Source organism: Mobula hypostoma, chromosome 1, assembly GCF_963921235.1.
Source record: "Mobula hypostoma chromosome 1, sMobHyp1.1, whole genome shotgun sequence".
Taxonomy (NCBI): domain Eukaryota; kingdom Metazoa; phylum Chordata; class Chondrichthyes; order Myliobatiformes; family Myliobatidae; genus Mobula; species Mobula hypostoma.
In genome coordinates this window covers 34,245,508-34,265,231 of record NC_086097.1, presented here as the reverse complement: position 1 = coordinate 34,265,231, position 19,724 = coordinate 34,245,508, and the positions used below count along the sequence as shown (strand labels likewise).

General features: G+C 40.7%; 1 protein-coding gene across 1 annotated transcript in view; it reads left to right on the top strand.

Annotated features, from left to right (window-relative positions):
• Positions 1–599: 599 nt before the first annotated feature.
• LOC134353043 (sodium/potassium/calcium exchanger 4-like) overlaps positions 600–19,724 on the top strand; it is a 349,369-nt gene continuing 330,244 nt past the window's right edge. The window contains exons 1-2 of the mRNA XM_063060914.1: positions 600–787; positions 1,481–1,591. Coding sequence (XP_062916984.1) covers positions 637–787; positions 1,481–1,591 — 262 coding nt within the window. The 5' untranslated portion in view covers positions 600–636. The remainder of the gene's footprint in view (positions 788–1,480; positions 1,592–19,724) is intronic.

Here is a 19,724-nt window from a genome sequence, read left to right as displayed (position 1 = left end):
CACGGATAGATAGGGCTGGGGGATTATTCGCTGTCCTGATCAAGGGGGAAAGGGGAAGGGGCTGGATTAGAGGTCATTCGCGGTCAGAGGCAGAGGCGAAGTAGAAAGTGGTCGAAATTTGAGGTTAGACTCGGAAGGAGAGAGATGGACACGGCGGCACAGAGCTTGTTAATCGCACGACCTCGCCGTGTGTCACAGCAAAAACATCTTTTTTCTTTATTAAAGAGTGATCTACGTACTGAATATTTTTTGTGTTCTGCTTATTCTCTTCATGTTTTGTTTTAAATATGGTTGGCGGGGAGGGGTTGTAATCTTCATATCCTTAGGGAACTCCATTTATAGGTACGGTAAAACCCTGTTCCTTGCCTTACGAGCCCTCGTCATTACCCGAAGCGAAGAACGTCCTCAAACTGACAGGCTCTTCTCTCTCTCTCTCTCCCTCTGGTCCCTGAAACCTGGCGCTCACATGTGATCTCGACACTGCATTAAGGTTTTTTTCCTCCTTTAACAGCGTGAAATGAGAAGTGGCGCCGGAGTTTAAACACGCAGCAAAGGGGGGTGGGTAGGTGGGACACAGCACAGACCAGCGTCTCGCAATAATAATAAAAAAAAAGACATATCAAATTGTCAGAGGCGATGGAGCCGGGGATCAAACGGACGAGGACCACGGCGTTTGCAAAAATGACCAAAGTTCGTAGGAGGAGAGAGATGGTTCTTTATCAGATTGGTGTTTCCTGCAGCATTCTCTTCCTGGCCTGGTGCATGTGCAGTCTGCTGTCCAGACTAGGTGAGTGAGCCCGCTGTCGTTCAACTTTTCCACCTGATAGCAGGGGCCACAAAGGGCGATATGTTTATAGTTTTGCCAAACCATAGATCTAATTTTCCTTCCACCGAAGATGCCGGGATAAAGGAGTGGTCTTGTGTTATCCGCGTTTGTGTTTAAAATACATTGTAGGCAATTTTCTCAGTTTAAGTGCGCTTTTTAAAAATTTAAGTTTGCATCTTTCCATGTTACATCAGAGGAGTCATGAACTTGCAGAGCACGAGCCTTTCCTGAAGTCGATTGGATTATATTAGCCGGGAAGGCTAACATTATTAGAATACGGCTACTCCATAATAAAGCTTCGCTAACCTGCGACTCTTGGAGGACCGTACAAGTTTCCTCCAGAACCTCATAATTAATAAAGGCCTCTCGTGTTAATGATATCATTCTTGTCTAACCCTAGTACAGACAGATTATTTTAGACATGCGTTTTAAGAGTAAAACGGAACAGAATTTATTTTGTAAATTAACTTTATATATTCACCTTGATGGCTTTCAGTCAATTGTAATTAAGTTTGAAACCGTCCCTGCAGCGTCCTACCGGGGCATTACTGGGGAGTTCTGAATAAAATAAGATGCAAGGTCTGTGTTTAGATGGGTAACTTTGGCTGTCGAATCTACATCCATATAACTCACGCTAATTGCTAATCCGAACAGAGCAAGAGAACACTGGACAACAAGCGGCGCGGGACCTCAGGTGGTGGAACAGGAAGTTAATGGCAGTGGTGAAGGACAACGGTACCCACACAAAGAACTGCACCGAGCCAGGTAAACGGCACGTCACGATTCCGACTGCCGAACAAAAAATTACTGCTTAATAGCCTTACACTGACAGAACCCTTTCTTTATGGGGGGGGGGTATCACCCCCTTTTTTGGTGGGAGGGGGAGCATATTATAAACGGATATTGAAGGGTTTGGCTGCGGTCCAAATCAAATATGCGCTGCTATAGTAACGAGTTTAAATGAAGATGTCACTGTGTTGTTGGAGCGGTTCCTATGGAGCTGGGCAGACCAAAGGGAAGAATTACTGCAGACACGCATCTTTTCAACAGAAGCTCTCTGCTCCTTCTTGCTCCGTACGGTGACGTTTGGCACCGGGGAAAAGACATATCGTGCAAACCGATTTGGTTAGCTAAGGCTACTTCGATCTCGTTTATCCGCGCTAATTAGGTCTCTCACCATTTAAGCGGTTGGCTGCAAATTGGCTTATTTCCAATGTAAATCCGTCTTTTTGTAATTTCCCCTTCTATTCCACAGTGGTCCTAGAGACCTTTAAACTTATGAGAGTTGTTGATAGGTCCCTACACCCCACCTCCTAACTTTGAGAGGCTGGTTGCCCACTCCCCTGTCTCAACCTTTGATTGTCTTCACTAGAAGACTCTCCTTACGTTAATAGGCACCACTGGGTATGAGGCAAAAGCCTTTTCCAAATTGTAGATTTAAGAATTTTGTACCTGGTCTGCAATAGGAAGAGCATGTGATTCAGGACATTTCCAAATGGCCTGACTGTGGAGGTAGAGTTTGGGAACAAAGATCCACAGCGTTCACTGCTCAGACCCTCCTGTTTGCTACATACACTAACAGTCTGAAAGTAGGAGGTATGCTTAATAAGTTTGACAATGTTATGATGGTTGAAAGTGAGGACTGCGGTAGACATTTCGATGGGCTGATCAGATGGTCAGAGGTGTTTGTCCTGATGTCACACTTCGCTCTTGGTCTTGGTAAAATTTACAATCAGAAACAACACGAAAGCCAAAGTGTGAAATCTAATAAATAAACTATAAATGGTAGGATGCAGAGAGGCTCAGTACCTAGTACGGAGGACAGAGGGAGTTAGTATACAAGGTCTAGGATTACTGAAGGCAGCAGCACCGGTGAAAACTGTACAGAGCACATACACTTCGTTAGCTGAGCATAGAATATAGAGCGATTGGCCCAGCGATATAACCCACTGGTGAGGCCATAGCTGGATTATTGTGTATAGTCTGACCACTATGCTGTAGGAAGGATATGATTGCACTGGGGGCGGGGGGTGGCGGTGGGATGCGATGGGAGGAGAGGAGATTCACTGGGATGGAGTGCTTCAGTCGCCAGGAGAAACAGGATAGACTGAATTTGTTTTCAACAGGGATTAGGGACCTACTGTGGAATTGCGAGAAGCTTGGATAGTGTACAACTTGAGAAACTTAGCGGAGGTGTCTGCAGCTAAAGAACTAGGTTTAAGATGAGGGAGAAGAGATTTAGGGGAGGATTTGAGAAAGATTTTTTTCACCCAGAGTACATCTGAAATTTGGAATGTACTGCCTGGGGGCGGGGGGGGGGGCGGTGGTTACAGAAGGATGAAGCAGCAAGGTGCAGAAGATAGGTTAACAATGAGAATGCAAAGACAGTGTTCAGTGAGGAACCTGTGTGAAGAATGAGCACCCACTGAGCTAAATGATATGCTTCCTTTTGTAATTTTCTGTGAAATTGCAGCATAGTCTGAATTACAAATTAATGGAATATCAAACTAACCTCTTGAGACAAAAGTTGGACACAAACTATTTGGAATTGATCAAGTGCTATAAAGGGCACAGTGCAGCATCTTTTAATATGTGCTGATCACTGGGGCGTAGCACACGTAGGCAAGAGGAAGGGATGTCCAAAAGGAATCCATTTAATTTCTTTTTTGCTAATTTCAAATCAGGTAAACCATGCTACCATTTTGTACTAATTAACAACACAATATGCCAGGGGCTAGTTTAGGAATATTGGCACTCAATGGTTTCCTTTCATGCTGGGGAGTTAAATGATCTTCAATAAATTCTTCCCCAGGCTGGTCGATGTAACATCTTCCTCATTGACCACAATGAAATAGCTTGAATATGTGAAGGGAATGGTAATCCACCTCACTTTCAGTCCTATGTTTACTTATTACCATGATGACGCACGACTGCTTATGCCCTCATCCATTTGCTGCACCAAGCTTTTCAGGGTAGACATCTGACTGTGCAAGCTGGATCTCAGTCTCTCCAATACGATGGGTTAAGCCGAGTCCAGAGCACCCATTTGGAGCTTGTGTCAGAGTAAGTCCCCCATTCTGAAGACACAGCTGCATTGCCGCTGAGTTGCAATCTCAGTTTAGGCTATACACTGATGCCAGATGAGATGCTTATTTTTGTATAATTGAAGGGTGCTTATGCAATTCAAATGCTTGGACTAATGATCTAATAATGGGTTAAAATCCCACTCTGGCAGCTGCAGAGTTTAAATTCAGAGAAGTATGGAATAAAAAAAGGGCAGTACTGGTAATAGTGACAATGCAAATATGTAAATTTAAAAAAACTTTTCCTGGTCCACTTATGAACTTTAGAAATGGGAATCTGAATCTTTATCTGGTTTGTATTTGAACCTGTACTCATAGCAATGGTATGAAATGAAATGGTCTCCTCAGCCACACAGCTCAAGGAAGTTAGGATGGGCAGTAATGCTCCCTTTCCACAATGACCCTTCACTATCACTCCACTCTTCCACCATCAAATGCGTACACACACCTATTCTTCCCTACCTGCCCACAGGAGTAGATCATTTGCATAAGTCTTTGTCTTAGGAATCATATATAAAATAGAATAATGAAGAGAGAAAGACAATTTCTTCCAGGGGAATATGGTATGAGCAACTCCACTGAAAAATTGTTACTAGGAAACCAAGAAAAGAGACTAAAACAATTATCCCCCCACTATAGAGTCCCTGGATCACAGACAGTTTTGATTGTGACATAGAAGGCAGGGTGCATGGTTGGTTCGGGAAATGGTGCAATAATATCAATTTTGGGCAGTGATGTAAAATAGACAATGTTGAATTAGCTGCACATTTTGTGTTTCTGCTGCTTTCTCTTTTAATTAAAAATGAATGAAATGAAAAATCAGACTGGTGTATTGCAGCAGCCAATCAGATATCAGTCACTTTCCAAGCAAAGTTAATTTACTCGCATGCAATGGTTAAAGCGTAAACCTAAGGATCGTCAATGGATTATTGGTTTAAAAAAAAGGCTAGAAGTAAGTTGGTTGTCATGTTAAATGAAGATGAAAATTATTTGTCCTAACATATGAAATGTTGGGAAAGGTAACAATTCAGCAAATCTAAACAAAATTAACAACTAATGAGGATGCTTGAGCAGAATTTAACATAGAAAACCCACTGAATTGCTGGATTATTGTATGCAATAATTTACTGTGATTATCTTCTAATTATGTTTGAATTTTGCTCTGCTATTCTTCAATGTGCTAAAGTGAATAACGGAGTACAAATACTAATAATCTCCATTAATATAGCAGCTTTAATGAGGTAGAACTTCTCAAAGACTTTCAAGTTAAGGGACAAAACGGCATTGAGATATTAAGGCAGGTGACCAAAACTGGGCTGAAGAGGAAAGCTTCATGGTCACCTTCAAGTCCTTACCTTTTTAATGCCACTAGTTGTGGGATCCATAGTCTCTGCCTGAAAGTTGGAGAGGCAGGGAGATTTTGGAAGGAAATTCCAGAGCTTAGGACCCAGGCAGTTGACTGTTAAGAGTGGAATGATTAAAATTCTAAATGCTCAGGAAACCAGATCTGAAGGGCACAAGAATTTCAGAGGGTTGCGGGACCGGAGGAAGTTGTACTGGTAAGTGCAGGTCAGTATCTTTCTTCAAGAGAAAGGATTTTAGAAATCTGCTGTTATCTGAAACTTCCTGTTATTCATGGCATTCAGCATCTTAGAGATTGAACATGCAAAAGCGAAAAAGAATATAATGAATGTAATGTTGGATAATAATAACAAGCAGCATCTCATAGCAGCCACTGTGGTGTCTTTTACAATGAGCTGCAAAACCAGTATTTAAAGTGGGAATTAGGAACTGGAGCTGATCAAACATGAATTGGATGATATAATCAGTTCAGTATACAATCTCTCACATTAGAAGCACTTTAATGCTTAAAGCTATCATTGTAATGTATATAAAATTTAAAGTAAATTTACTTGCTGATTAATATTGCTTGAAACAGCTGAACAGAGGGATCTTCTGCTTTTCGCAGTTAAGCTTTTTGTAGAAGTAATTAGAGGATGATATTCTATCTGTAATTAAATTTGGTGCTTGGATTGTGCATTCCATTGAAAGTTGCTATCAGAAATCTCATGGATGCTTCTCTTACGTATAAGAGAATATAGTTTCTTAATACTGCACTGGCCTCTTTGAAACTTGAAGGGAAATTACATCACATTTTCCTAATGGAATGTACAATTTCAATAATATATTAAGCATTCTGTTAGCCTGAAATGGGTTTGGATGAGGTAAAGAAGGCGATATATTTTCTACAAGACTGGAGTTTTATGGACGTTCTTATATTTATTTAATATTTTCCATCAATCCAACATTTGTATGCCTATATTAGTTAATTATGTCACATGTAGTTTGTGTGCCATACGAATGGCCCAATACACAGGTAGTTAAAAGATAAACAATGGCGGATACACTGCCGAGGTTACAGAAATGCATTGTGGGTAGGTAAATAAAGTTTGATTGCCAAGATGAGGAAGATTGAAAGATCAAGAGTTTATCTTTTATCCTATAAGAGGTCTGTTTACGAGTTTTATAACAATGAGGTAGAATCTGACCTTGACTTGGTAGATTGTATCTTCTTCCCATTGGAAGACGGGGAGAAGAGAAAATGGGCAGGAGGTGTTGGTCCTAGATTTTGTTGATTGCTTTCCTGAGGTAGACAGAGCCAATGGAGGGGAGGATGCTTTTCCTGAGAGACTGGACAGTGCCCACAACTCTGAAATTTCTTGCTGTTTTAGGTAGAGCAGTTGCCATACCAAGCTGTGATGTGTCTGGATAGAATAGTTTCTATGTCAGATCTGTAAAAATTGGTTAAGGTCACTGGGGACATTGTTAAATTTCTTTAGCTTTGTGAGGAATTTTGTTTCTGTGTGGAGATGGCTGCAGATGACAATGTGATTCAGGGCATATTCTGTAATGTAAAAATGGTCACTGCATTTTCACAGCTTAGTAAATCATTTGTAAAGAAAGACTGAGTCGCAGAGCACTACAACACAGAAACAGGCCCTGAGGCCCATCTAGTCCATGCTGACCAAATCTTCTGTCTATATCATATACCTGCACCTAAACCATATCCTGTAACCCCTTGTCATCCACGTACCTATTCAAACTTCTCTTACTGTAAATGGTACAAATGAACCCATATCTACCGCCTCTTCTAGTAGCTTATTCCACATTTGCATCACCCTCTGAGAGTAGAAGTTTCCCCTCAGATCCTTTTTGAATAGTTTATCTTTCACCCAAAACCTATGACCTCTAGTCCCTGTCTCGCCCAACCTGAGGGGAAAAACCTGCTTACATTCACCCTATCTATACCTGAATAAGATTTCCCCTCATGTTCCTGCACTCCAGGGAATAAAGTTCTAATCTATTCTACCTTTCCCTATAAGCCAGGAGCTCAAGATCATAAGACAATAAGATATAGGAGCAGAATTAGGCCATTTGGCCCATCAAGTCTTCTCCACTATTTCATCATGGCTGATCCATTTCCCTCTCAACCCAAGACTCCTGCCTTCTCCCTGTATTCCTTCATGTCCTGACTAATCACGAACCTATCAACCTCTGCCTTAAATATATCCAATGACTTGGCCTCCACAATTGCCCGTGGCAACGAGTTCCACAGATTCACCACTCTCTGGCTGAAAAAAAACCTCCTTATCTCCGTTCTAAATGGATGGCCCTCTATTCTGAGGCTGTGTCCTTTGATCTTAGACTTCCTCACCATAGGAAACGTCCTCTCCAAATCTGCTTTAACGAGATCTCTATGTCAGCACATCCTTTCTTAGGTAAGGGGCCCAAAACTGTTCACTATACGCTAAATGAGGCATCACCAGTGCCTTATAAAGCTTTAACATTACATCCTTGCTTTTTTAATCTAATCCCCTCAAAATGGATGCTAACATTACATTTGCCTTCCTCACCGCTGACTCAACTTGCAAATTAACCTTTAGGAAATCCTGCATGAAGACTCACAAGTTCCTTTGCACCTCAGATTTTTGAATTTTCTCTCCATTTAGAAAATAGTCCATGTTTTCATTTCTTCTACCAAAGTGCATGACCATACACTTCCTGGCACTGTATTCCATCTGTCACTTCTTTGCCCACTTTCCTAATTTGTTTAACTCCTTCAGTAGCATCTCTACTTCCTCAATACCACTTGCCTCCTATCTTCACCTCATCCACGAACATGGCCATAAAGCCATCAATTCCTTCATCCAAATTATTGACATATAATGTAAAAAGTAGCAGTCCTAACCCGGACCCCTATGGAACACCACTAGTCACCGGCAGCCAATCAGAAAAGGCTCCCTTTATTCCCACTCTTTGTCTCCTGCCAATCAGCCACTGCTTTATCCTTGCTAGAATCTTCCCTGTAATACCATGGGCTCTTAACCTGTTAGCAGCCTCCCATGTTGCACCTTGTCAAAGGCCTTCTGAAAATCCAAGTGCACAACATCAACCAATTGTCTATCCTGCTTGTTATTTCTTCAAAAAGTTCCAACAGATTTGTCAGGCAAGATTTCCCCTTAAGGAAACCATGCAGACTTCAGCATATTTTATCACATACCTCCAAGTACCCCAAAACCAGATCCTTAACAATCGATTCCAACACCTTCCCAACCACTGAGGTCAGACTACTTGGCCTAGAGTGTCCTTTCTTCTGCCTCTCTCCCTTTGTGTAGAGTGGAGTGACATTTGCAATTTTCCATTCTTCTGGAACCATGCCAGAATCCATTGATTCTTGAAAAATCATTACTAATGGCCCCACAATCTCTTCAGCCACCTCCTTCAGAACTTTGGGGTGTAGACCATCTCGTCCAGGTGACTTATGTCCTTCAGACATTTCAGTTTCCCAAGAGCCTTCTCCCTAGTAATGGTAACTTCACTCACTTCTGCCCCGACACTCTTGAACTTCCACCATACTGCTAGTGTCTTCCACAGTGAAGTCTGATGCAAAATACTTATTCAGTTCATCCACTATTCCCTTGTCCCCCATTACTACTTCTCTAACGTCATTTTCCAGCAGTCTGTTATATACCCTCACCTCTCTTTTACACTTTATATATCTGAAGAAATTTTTGGTATCCTCCTTATTGTTATTGACTAGTTTACTTTCATATTCCATCTTTTCCTTAATGACTTTTTCAGTCATAGTCATAGTCATACTTTATTGATCCCGGGGGAAATTGGTTTTCGTTACAGTTGCACCATAAATAATAAATAGTAATAGAACCATAAATAGTTAGATAGTAATATGTAAGTTATGCCAGTAAATTATGAAATAAGTCCAGGACCAGCCTATTGGCTCAGGGTGTCTGACCCTCCAAGGGAGGAGTTGTAAAGTTTGATGGCCACAGGCAGGAATGACTTCCTATGACGCTCTGTGCTGCATCTCGGTGGAATGAGTCTCTGGCTGAATGTACTCCTGTGCCCATCCAGTACATTATGTAGTGGATGGGAGACATTGACCAAGATGGCATGCAACTTGGACAGCATCCTCTTTTCAGATACCACCGTGAGAGAGTCCAATTCCATCCCCACAACTTCACTGGCCTTACGAATGAGTTTGTTGATTCTGTTGGTGTCTGCTCCCCTCAGCCTGCTGCCCCAGCACACAACAGCAAACATGATAACGCTGGCCACCACAGACTCGTAGAACATCCTCAGCATCGTCTGGCAGATGTTAAAGGACCTCAGTCTCCTCAGGAAATAGAGACGGCTCTGACCCTTCTTGTAGACAGCCTCAGTGTTCTTTGACCAGTCCAGTTTATTGTCAATTCGTATCCCCAGGTATTTGTAATCCTCCACCATGTCCACACTGACCCCTTGGATGGAAACAGGGGTCACCGGTACCTTAGCTCTCCTCAGGTCTACCACCAGCTCCTTAATCTTTTTCACATTAAGCTGCCTTTTTCACATTTTAGTTGCCTTCTCTTGGTTTTTAAAAGCTTCCCAATGCTCTAACTTCCCATGAAATTTTGCTCTATTATATGCTTTCTCTTTGGCTTTTATGTTGGCTTTGACTTCTCTTGCCAGCCATGGTTGCTTAATCCTGCCTTTAGAATACTACTGCTTCTTTGGGATATATCTGTCCTGCACCTTCTGAATTGCTCCCAGAAACTCCAGCCATTATTGCTCAGCTTTCATTCTTTCTAGTGTTCCCTGCCAATCAATCATGCCTCTGTGATTTCCTTTCCTCCACTGATATATCTGACTTTTTCTTATAGTCTTATGTTCTTCTTCTCAAATAGTAGGGTGAATTGTTCATATTATGATCATTGTCTCCGAAAGGTTTCTTTACCTTAAGCTCCCTAATCAGTTCTGTTTGTTGCACAACACCCAATCTGAAATAGCTGATCCCCTAGTGAGCTTTACCATGAGTTGCTCTAAAAAGCCATTTGATAGGTATTCTACAAACTCCCCTTCTTGGGATCCAGCACCAACCTGATTTTCCTTATATCCTGCATATTGAAATCCCCATGACTATTGTAACATTGCCCTTTTGAGATGCATTTTCTATCTCAAGTCCCAACAACATCCCTGTAAAATTTCTCTGTACCTTCTTCATACTTATTGCGATGTCTACTGTAGGGTGGTGACCAGAATCATACACAACACTCTAAATTTCTGGATAACCTCTGGTTAAGGTGGCACAACTAAATGAGTGCAACAGCTTTCTGTTGGTCAAAAAGCTAAAAAATCCAACTAAAAACATCGCTAAAAATACCTTTACTGGTGTCAATTGTGTTAAATGATCACCGCAACTAATGAAGGGGCAAGCGATGGTGAAGTGAGTTCAGGGGATGAGCCAAGATGGTGTGTTGCAGATGGAGTTCTGATGCCCATCCATTCTAGGCACTGAAAGGAGAAGTCGGAGCCTGGGCAGGGAAGTTCTGTTGCTCATTCAACTGGCCGGGGTTTGAGATTGGATCAATCTGGGCACTGAGCTGATTTGAAGAGCTTGAGAGTGGTTTTGGGCTTGGTGACAAAATCTTGGCCCTGAGTGAGTCACTGGGTGGCTTGTTCTAGGCCCGGAGCCTTTCACAGCAGTGGTGCCTGGATCCTAGTGCGAGGTACGATAGGCTGTTTAGACAATTTAAACACCGGCCTAGATTGGAGGCAAGAGCTGATTTCGCTTGCTCTCCAAGATCTTCACTCCTCTCTTCAGGGCACTGGAGCCTTTTGCTCTTCTATTGTTTGGTCAACCATGAACAACAATGCTCCCAGCACAGATATCTGCAGCACACCACTAGTCACAGGTCTCCAGTCAGAGAGACCACCATCTACTACAACTCTCTGGCTTCTCCCACTAAGCCAATGTTGAATCCAATTGTTTACTTCATCCTGAATGCCAAGTGTCTTAACCTTCTAGATCACTATCTCATATGGGACGTTGCCAAAGGCCTTGCTAAAGTTCATGTAGACAACATCCACTGACTTTCCTTCCTCAACCTTCGTGGTAACCTACTCAAAATCACTATAAGATTGGTTAGGCATGGCTAACACACATAAAGCCATGAAATAATGAAGTAACATCTTCTGTGAATTGTATACAGATGAGTTTTATTGTACTTTATTATGTTATTAATATTAGCCATAAAGCTGAGTGCATTTGCTGTACAAAAGATGCACTTGTTAGATTTGTGCTGGCTGGGTGGAAAGTTGCTAATTATCTCTGTAATAATTAAAAACTGCTTTTCTAATGTTGATAGTCATTATGATAGATGTAAAACTGAGATAGCTACACTGACACATATGTTTTGGTCTTGTTCTATATTGGAACAGTTCCGGAAGTTGTTTTTTTCAACAATTTCTAAAGCGCTTAAAATTAATTTACAACCTAATAACTTAACTGTGCTTTTTGGAATAATTCCTCAAAATATTCATGGTATTTCTGTGTCTGACCAACATGTTATTGCATTTGTTACATTGATAGCTAGGAGGGCCATTTTGTTGAAGTGGAAGGATACATCAGCTCCCACTTTGTCACAATGGTTCTCTCAAGTGATGCTATGTCTTAGTTTGGAGAAAATTAGAAGTCGATCCTTTGAACCTTCATTTGATTTTGAGAAAAGATGGGTCTCATTTGCTCGTTATTATCATTTGAGTTAATTGATATAATTTTTCCATGATCTAATTGTAAATTTTTTAGTATATTTTCTTTTCTTGCTGGCGGTTTGATGTTTATTTTTAGAAGCTTTTTGTATGACGCATGACTCCGGGGTTGTACACCTAATAGGTTCTTTTTTCTCTCTCACTTTTCTGCTTAGAAGGTTTTTTTTGTTATCACAAAATTTTTTTCAATCTTTAAGATAATGTTTTTTTTGAGGCATTGTAAGTGTTGTTACTTCAATGTACTCATGTTATTTTTCCTGTATAACAATAAAAAGATTTGAAAAGAAAAAGAATTAAAAACTGCACCAAAGTATGACTTGTGCATCAAATTTTCTAAAACTTGGAGCAATATTTGAGATCAACACTGATAGGTAGTAATTATCTCGAAATGGAACAGGTGGACTTAGTGACTGTTCATATCGATTCCTTGAGTTTTGTATTTTTGGAAGGAATCTTTTGTATCTGGTCTTTACACTCTGCTTGTTGTGAGAAAAAAGACAGGAACAAAATGTAGCTCTCGTCTTTGAGTTCATCGACCTACAAAAGACCTTCAGCACACTTACTGTAATTGACATCTACAAAATTCTGAAGGAAAAAAAAATGAGCATTGACTCTTGACAGGAGTTCCACGAGGGAATGAATTAAACTGTCCAGTATGATATAAGCCTGAGTTCTAAGTTGACATTGGAACAAAATGCTGGAGGAACTCAGAAGGCCAGGCAGCACCTATGGAAAAGAATAAAGAGTCAACATTTTGAACTGAGACCCTGCATCAGTTCTCTGATGTTGGCATGATGCTGGATCTAGTATTGTCACGCATTGGTTTTGGCAGTTTCTGAAAATAACCTCCAGTTTTAAAATACCAGTAAATTTAACTTAGCAGAATGATATCAAACATGCTCTTGTTCCCTCACATCATCTGACTTCATGTGATAGCCTGGAGGTCAGTTAGAATAGTTAAGAAAGCTCTCTTGAAGCAAATGTTTCAGGAATATTCAAAGCGGAGCATGAAACATCGCTTTGCTAAAGAGATAAGTGTACACTGCTGTGGGGCATGCACCTGCAGAACCATCAATGGGGATCTGCTTGAGACCAAGATTGAGCCTTGTTCAACGAAATGTGGCATCGAGAATTGAACTGAGACAGTTGAGTCAAAATGTCGTTGTGGCACTAAGAAGAAGGAATGTAATTTCCAAAACAAAGCATTTTATATTCTTAACTCACCCCAGTCAGCTCAGAGGATGGAAGGAGGGAACGAGATAGAGAACTTCAGAGCCAGGAGATAATTGGTTGAAATTGGCATTGGAAGCTGGTGTTCTAATAGAACAAATGGTCTAAGCTGGAGATGAATCATGTCTCGATGATGAACCACTCTGTCATTAAGTTTTGTCTGAGTTGAATCCAAGGCAGACATCAGGAAGTGAAGTACCAGATCCAAACATGGCAGATAACGGAACATAACTTCCCTTGAATTCAGATTTAGCATCCACTGAATCACTAGAATTTGCAAGAAGATTGGGAAGACATTGCCATTTGGATACTAGACTAGATTTATAATCGCTATTAATTTCAAAAGATAAAGCCAGTTTTGATGATGTGAAATATACTGGTACTAAAGAGTTGAAGTGTAAGATAAAATGTATTTCAAAAATGTCTTTCTTTAAATAAAAGAGCAGCCGGGCAGTTCCTCTATCTTCTGGAAGATATTGTACTCTCCGTGTCTATGTGTTTGACATAAGGTGATGCTGTTGAACAAGACAATTACTGTATGTGGCATGCTTGCTCTGTGATGATGACCAGAACAGTTAGTCTTAAGCAGGGGCATGAAGAAACAACAAGTAAAAGGTCAAGTGTTCTGCTTTGTAAATAAGTCTATTTCCTGTTGAGATGTATATTTCTATGAAGTGTTTATGAAAAAAAGGAAAGCAAAACAGAAGATGCATCATTACATTATCCTCATGTTGCTGAATTGTCTTGCTAAACAATATTCTTTCCAAAGCTACATTAAAACAGATATTTATTAGCTCAGTGCTGTGGTTTCAATTCAAAGTGTGACTCTCTCAAAATGGTTCCTCACAAAGAAACAAGTAAATGATATAATCACCTTAAATTAATTGCTCTTTAAAACAGTACATATTGTTTGCAAAATAATTTCATGACCGACACAGAAGTGATTGATGAAATATCTTTGGTATCCAAACTGCTTTTGAATTCATTAGAATTTATCTATTTCTTAGCCAAAGCAAATTTCCTATCCTGCTCAGACACAAGTTTTTATTTAATAGCTCATAGCTGCTGTTAAAAATGAATTCTTCTAGATAGAAAGAAGTTATCTCCTTGTACAGAATGTGCATTCCATGGAGAAATAAGAACACAATGGATAAAGTTATCCATGTGGCCAGCCACATGGTTTCTAAGAAGCAATGGCAGGTGAAATAATATTAGATTATGAAGACACACAGTCCTCTTTCATTGTCATTTAGTAATGCATGCATTAAGAAATGATACAATATTTCCTCTGGTGTGATATTACAAAACACAGGACAGACCAAGACTGAAAAAACTAACAAAACCACATAATTATAACAGATAGTTACAACAGTACAACAGTGCAACAATACCATAACTTGATGAAGAAGTCCATGAGCACAGTAAAAAGTTCAAAGTTTCTCAAATGTCCCACATCTCACGCAGACGGGAGAAGGAAGAAAAACTCTCCCTGCCATGCTCGACCACAGTCCGACTCTGAGACATCCGAAAACTTCAAGCCTCCGATCAGCTCTCCAACACCGAGTACTCTGTCCGAACGATTCGACCTCAATCTTGGTCGCCAAAAGCAGGCAAGGCCGGGGATTTTGAGGCCTTTCCTCCGGAAGATTCCGAACCGTGTAGTAACAACAGCAGCGAACTGGTGTTTCAGAAATTTCTCCAGATGTTCCTCTGTGCTTTCATGTCGGTCTCCATCAAATCAGAATTGTCCACGGCCCCTATTTAACAGATACGATACCATTTTTCACTGGAGGGCAGCGGTGAAAATGGGAAATGAGGAAATATTTTGCATCACTCTTCACAGTAGAAGACAAGTAAGTGTACCAAAATGAGGGACCATTGGTCTAATGACTAAGGAACATTATGATGGGAAAGAGAAATGAATAAATAAAACTCCGGGCGAGAGAGCCTTACATTCCATTGTCTTAAGAAAAATTGCTGCAGATGCAATCCCTAAATTTTGGAATGGAATTAGCAAGTTAGAATGTAGAAAAAAATAGCCAACTATAAAATCAGTTAGACATGCAGAGTTTACCATTAAAATGCTGGAGTATATTATGTTCTTAGTTCAAGACAGTTATCAAATCATAATACAATTAGGCTGAGACCACAAGGCTTTATGAAAAGAAAATTATGTTTGACAAATGTAATAAAGCTCTTTATGGCAAATTTCCAGTAGGAGTGATCAGGGGCCAACCACTAGAAGTAATATATCTGGGTACTTAATAGGCATTTGGTAAAGATATCATTCAACTTGTTTTGTCGCATAAAATAAGGGCTCACTGAATGAGTGAGTATGAATGGGTTAAAGAGGAGAAACAGAGAGTAGGAGGTAAATAGGACTTTTTCCAGTTGTCAGGCTGTTACCAGTGGGATGGCACAAACATCAGTACCAGATCCTCAGCTATTCACAGTTGATGTTAATGGCTTGTTCTGGCAAAAAAAAAATGTGTAATGTACCAGATTCTGCAAGTGGTGCAAACTTGGAAAGTGAGATGTGAACAAGAACTGTAAAGTTTACAAGGGGATGCAGACTGATTAACTGAGAAAATGAGTGGCAAATGGAGAAGAATAAGAGAAAGTGTGAGGTTATTCTCTGTGGACCAATCTCAATGAACTGATTCCACAATCTATGTACTCACTCTCAAGGACTCTACAGCTCACATTCTCTGTCTCTCTTTGTCTCTGTCTGTCTCTCTATGTCTATCTCTTTAATATTATATATTTATCATTATTTGCCTTTTGCATATTGGCTGCTTGCCAGTCATTGTCTATCTATTTATTTTCATAAATTCTATCATATTTCTTTATTTTCCTGTAAATGCTGCAAGAAAATGAATCTCAATGTAGTATGTGGTAACATATATGTACTTTGATAATAAAATTGGTTCTAAACAAATTAAAAGTGGCTGTTTAAGTAGTGATAAGCTGATACATGTCGGTGTGCAGAGGGATTTTGATGTGTTAGTTCATTGGATGTGGAAAGCAAATGGGTTTCTCCGGGTGCTCTGGTTTCCCCACACATTCAAAACACATACAGATTTGTGGGTAGATTGGTCACATGGGTGTGATTGGATGGTACGGACTCATTGGACGCAAGGATCCATTAACGAGCTGTATCTCCAAATATAACAAAAGTTGATAGGCAACCTTCAATTCTATATCACTGTAAGATGAAAATCCGATGGAAAATTTTATTGGTGTGCATCATATTTCAGGATGTAACTATGATAGAAAATCCCTTGAACTCTTTTTGTCTGTGATATGGGGAATAGGAACAGAATGCAATGGCCCCAAAAGCAATTGTTCAACCAAATGCATCTGGGTACTCTAGTGAGGAGATTCTTTACTGATTCATTGCTGAGCATAATTTTCTATGCCTGTTTTATGGTGACATCTAGGGACCAGTTTCATTGCCTTTAGTGACTTTGACAGTAGTTCGCAAGCAGCAAGGGCTAAGAATCTAAAGTTTGATTTTGAAAAAACTGTGAAGGGTTGGATAAAACATGTACTATTCCAACTCTGATTACTTTCACTAGTGGATGGAATTCATACTCGACTAATCTTCTGGCGTTCTTTGACGATATATTGAATAGAATAGTTAAGGGAGATCCAGTGATTGTGTTCCATTTAGAAATTCAAAAGGCATTCATTAAGATAGAAGTGGCTTTAGAGAGAGTGTGCTGTGATTGTCATTTGTGGATAGGCTTCTGCAATTCTGTATTGAATATTCAAAGACTCAAAAGGTTCAAAGTACGTTTATTATCAGGGTATGTATGCAGAACACAACTCTGAGATCGTCCTCCCACAGGCAGCCACGAAACAACCACCCACCAGGGAACCCGTTCAAGAACACCCTAACTGCGAAAGAAGAAGCAATTGCGCAAACGGCAAAAAAGCCTGTGGACGACCTGTAGAACATCGCACGGCAAACCATTCTGCACTGCTCGGTGACGCACAGGCACCATTCTTGTGAATTGGGTGTAAAGACGTGTGACCCCGCTGTTTAAGAAAACAGGAGGACAAACAAAAAACGAGATCTACCAACCTGTCAGTAGTAGGGAATTGTTGGAAACAACAATGAAAATTGTAAGTTCAGAAGATCTAAAAGAATGATAGCACAGTTGACATAGACTTGCAGTATGTCTTTGACTGACTGCTGGCAGTTCTTTCGAGAATGTGATGAGCAGAACCAGTGGATGTGGTGTAACTTGATAAGGTAACCAACAGGGAAATGGCAGAGAAATGATTAAATGAGTGTAAGGTGAAGCGTTTGGGTAGTTACATGCAAGAAGGAAGTATACAGTATCTTAGGAGCATTGATACACAGAGGGATCTTGGAGTGCAAGTCCATTGATATCTGAAAGCGGAGAGGGTGGTAAAGAAGGTGTAGGGGATGCATTCATCAGTTGGGGCATGGAGTATCAAAGTTGGAAAGTTATGTTGCTGCTGTATGAAACCTCGGTTAGGCCACATTTGGAGTAGACCATAAGACATTATTGAGTATTGTGAGCAGTTTTGGTTTTCATGCTATAGGAAGGATATGGAGGTTTAAGAATGGGTTCAGAAGAGGTTTGCCAAGATTGAAGTATATATGTTATAAGGAGGGGTTGGACAAACTTAGATTGTTTTCTCTAGAGTGTTAAAGGCTGGCGGTCAATCGGATAGAAGTACATAAACTTATGAGAGACATAGATGATGTCTTTTTCCCAGGAAGAACAGGTTAAAAAACTAGATGAAGTTTAAAGGATGGATAGGTGGCAAGTTTTTTTTAATATACAGAGTTGTAGGTACCTGGTTGGTGCTGGCAGGAGAGAAGGTGGAAACAGAGACAAGAGCAACATTTGAACATTTAGACAGACACTTGAACAAGATGGCAGCAGTAGATTAATGCCTGTTAAGAGTCAGTAGAGTTAGAGGCACTGCCTCACAGCCCCTGCAACTCTAGTTCAATTCTGACCTCAAGTGCTCCCTGTGTGAGGTTTTCATGGTTTCTCTGAGACTTCATGGCACTCTGGTTCCCTCCTACATCCCAAAAAATGTACTGGTGGATAGATTAAATGGCCATCGTAAAGTGCCCCGAGGGTGTATGTGAGTAAAACCTGGGGTGGGGAGCTGATGGGAATATGGGGAGAATGAAATCAGCTTGGGATAGGATGAATATAAAATACGTGTTTGATGGTCTGTGTGGATTGGCCGGGCTGAAAGGTCAGTTTCTGTGTTAATTCTGACTCTGCATTGCAGCCAGAACCTGCTCTGCCATGTCTGCCATAATTTATTTCATTAGTAACTAAATTTTCCAGCTGGCTCTTTTGACCGTCCTCTTAATTACCCTGGCTAGGAATTCACTTCAAAAAGCATCATCACTGCTGTCTTGGGGTAATGAAGATGGGTACTAGATATTGGTGTTGACAACCATGCCTGGACCCTGAGAATAAAACATGTCTCTTTAGAATACAATGCAATAAATAGATTTTCTGATGAGTCCCTGTGTTGCTTGTTAGGTAAATGCAAGGAAGAGCGCACAGTTCTACTGCTATGTAAATTTTTTATTATGCTTTTCTCCTGTAAAATATAAATTGGTTTATTATTATTGAGATACAGTGAAAAACTTGTCTTGCATACTGTCCATACAGATCAATTAATTACAACAGTTCATTGAGGTAGAACAAGGGAAAATGAATACAGAGAGCAGAATAGAGTTTTACAGTTAGGGAGAAAGTGGAGCGCAGGTAAACACTGAGATACGATGTCACAGTAGATTAAGATCAAGGGTTCATCTTATCATACTTGTGAAGCATTCAGTACTCTTATAACTGTGGGACAGAAGCTATTCGTGAGACTGGTGATACTTATTTACTGCCTGTTGTGGTTCTGGCATTCAGGGCAGCCTGTGCTGCTTCCGTAACCGTTGTTTTTTGACCAGCCAAGGTTGTTAGCTCTGAGCTGAACCCCGGAACTGGGAGGATCAGTGGACCACTCTTAGCTTGGGCTGCTCCCTTTGACCTGTTTGACTTGGTGACCTTACCAAGAGCCAAAGCACCAAGGCTCTGACTCCAACCGATGCAGCTTGACGGGTCATTGGGGCATGACAGCCTCCAAACCCTATGGCAAGGTTGTGGTGTTCTTGGAGGTGGTAATACAAGCTTTCAGGCTTTTGTATCTTATCTACCTGATGGGAGGAGAGATGAGAGAGAATATCTGGGGTGGGCGGGGTCTTTGATTATACTAGCTGCTTTACCAAGGTAGTGAAGAACATGCAGTCCATGGAGGGGAGGAGGGTCCATAACTCCCTGCAGTTTCTCACAGTCGTGGACGGAGCAGTCACCGATCTGTCATGCAGCCTGATAGGATGCTTTCCATGGTGCATTGATTAAAACTTGGTGAGTTTCAAAGGGGCCGTGCCAACTTTCTTTAGGCTCCTGAGCTGCTGGTGA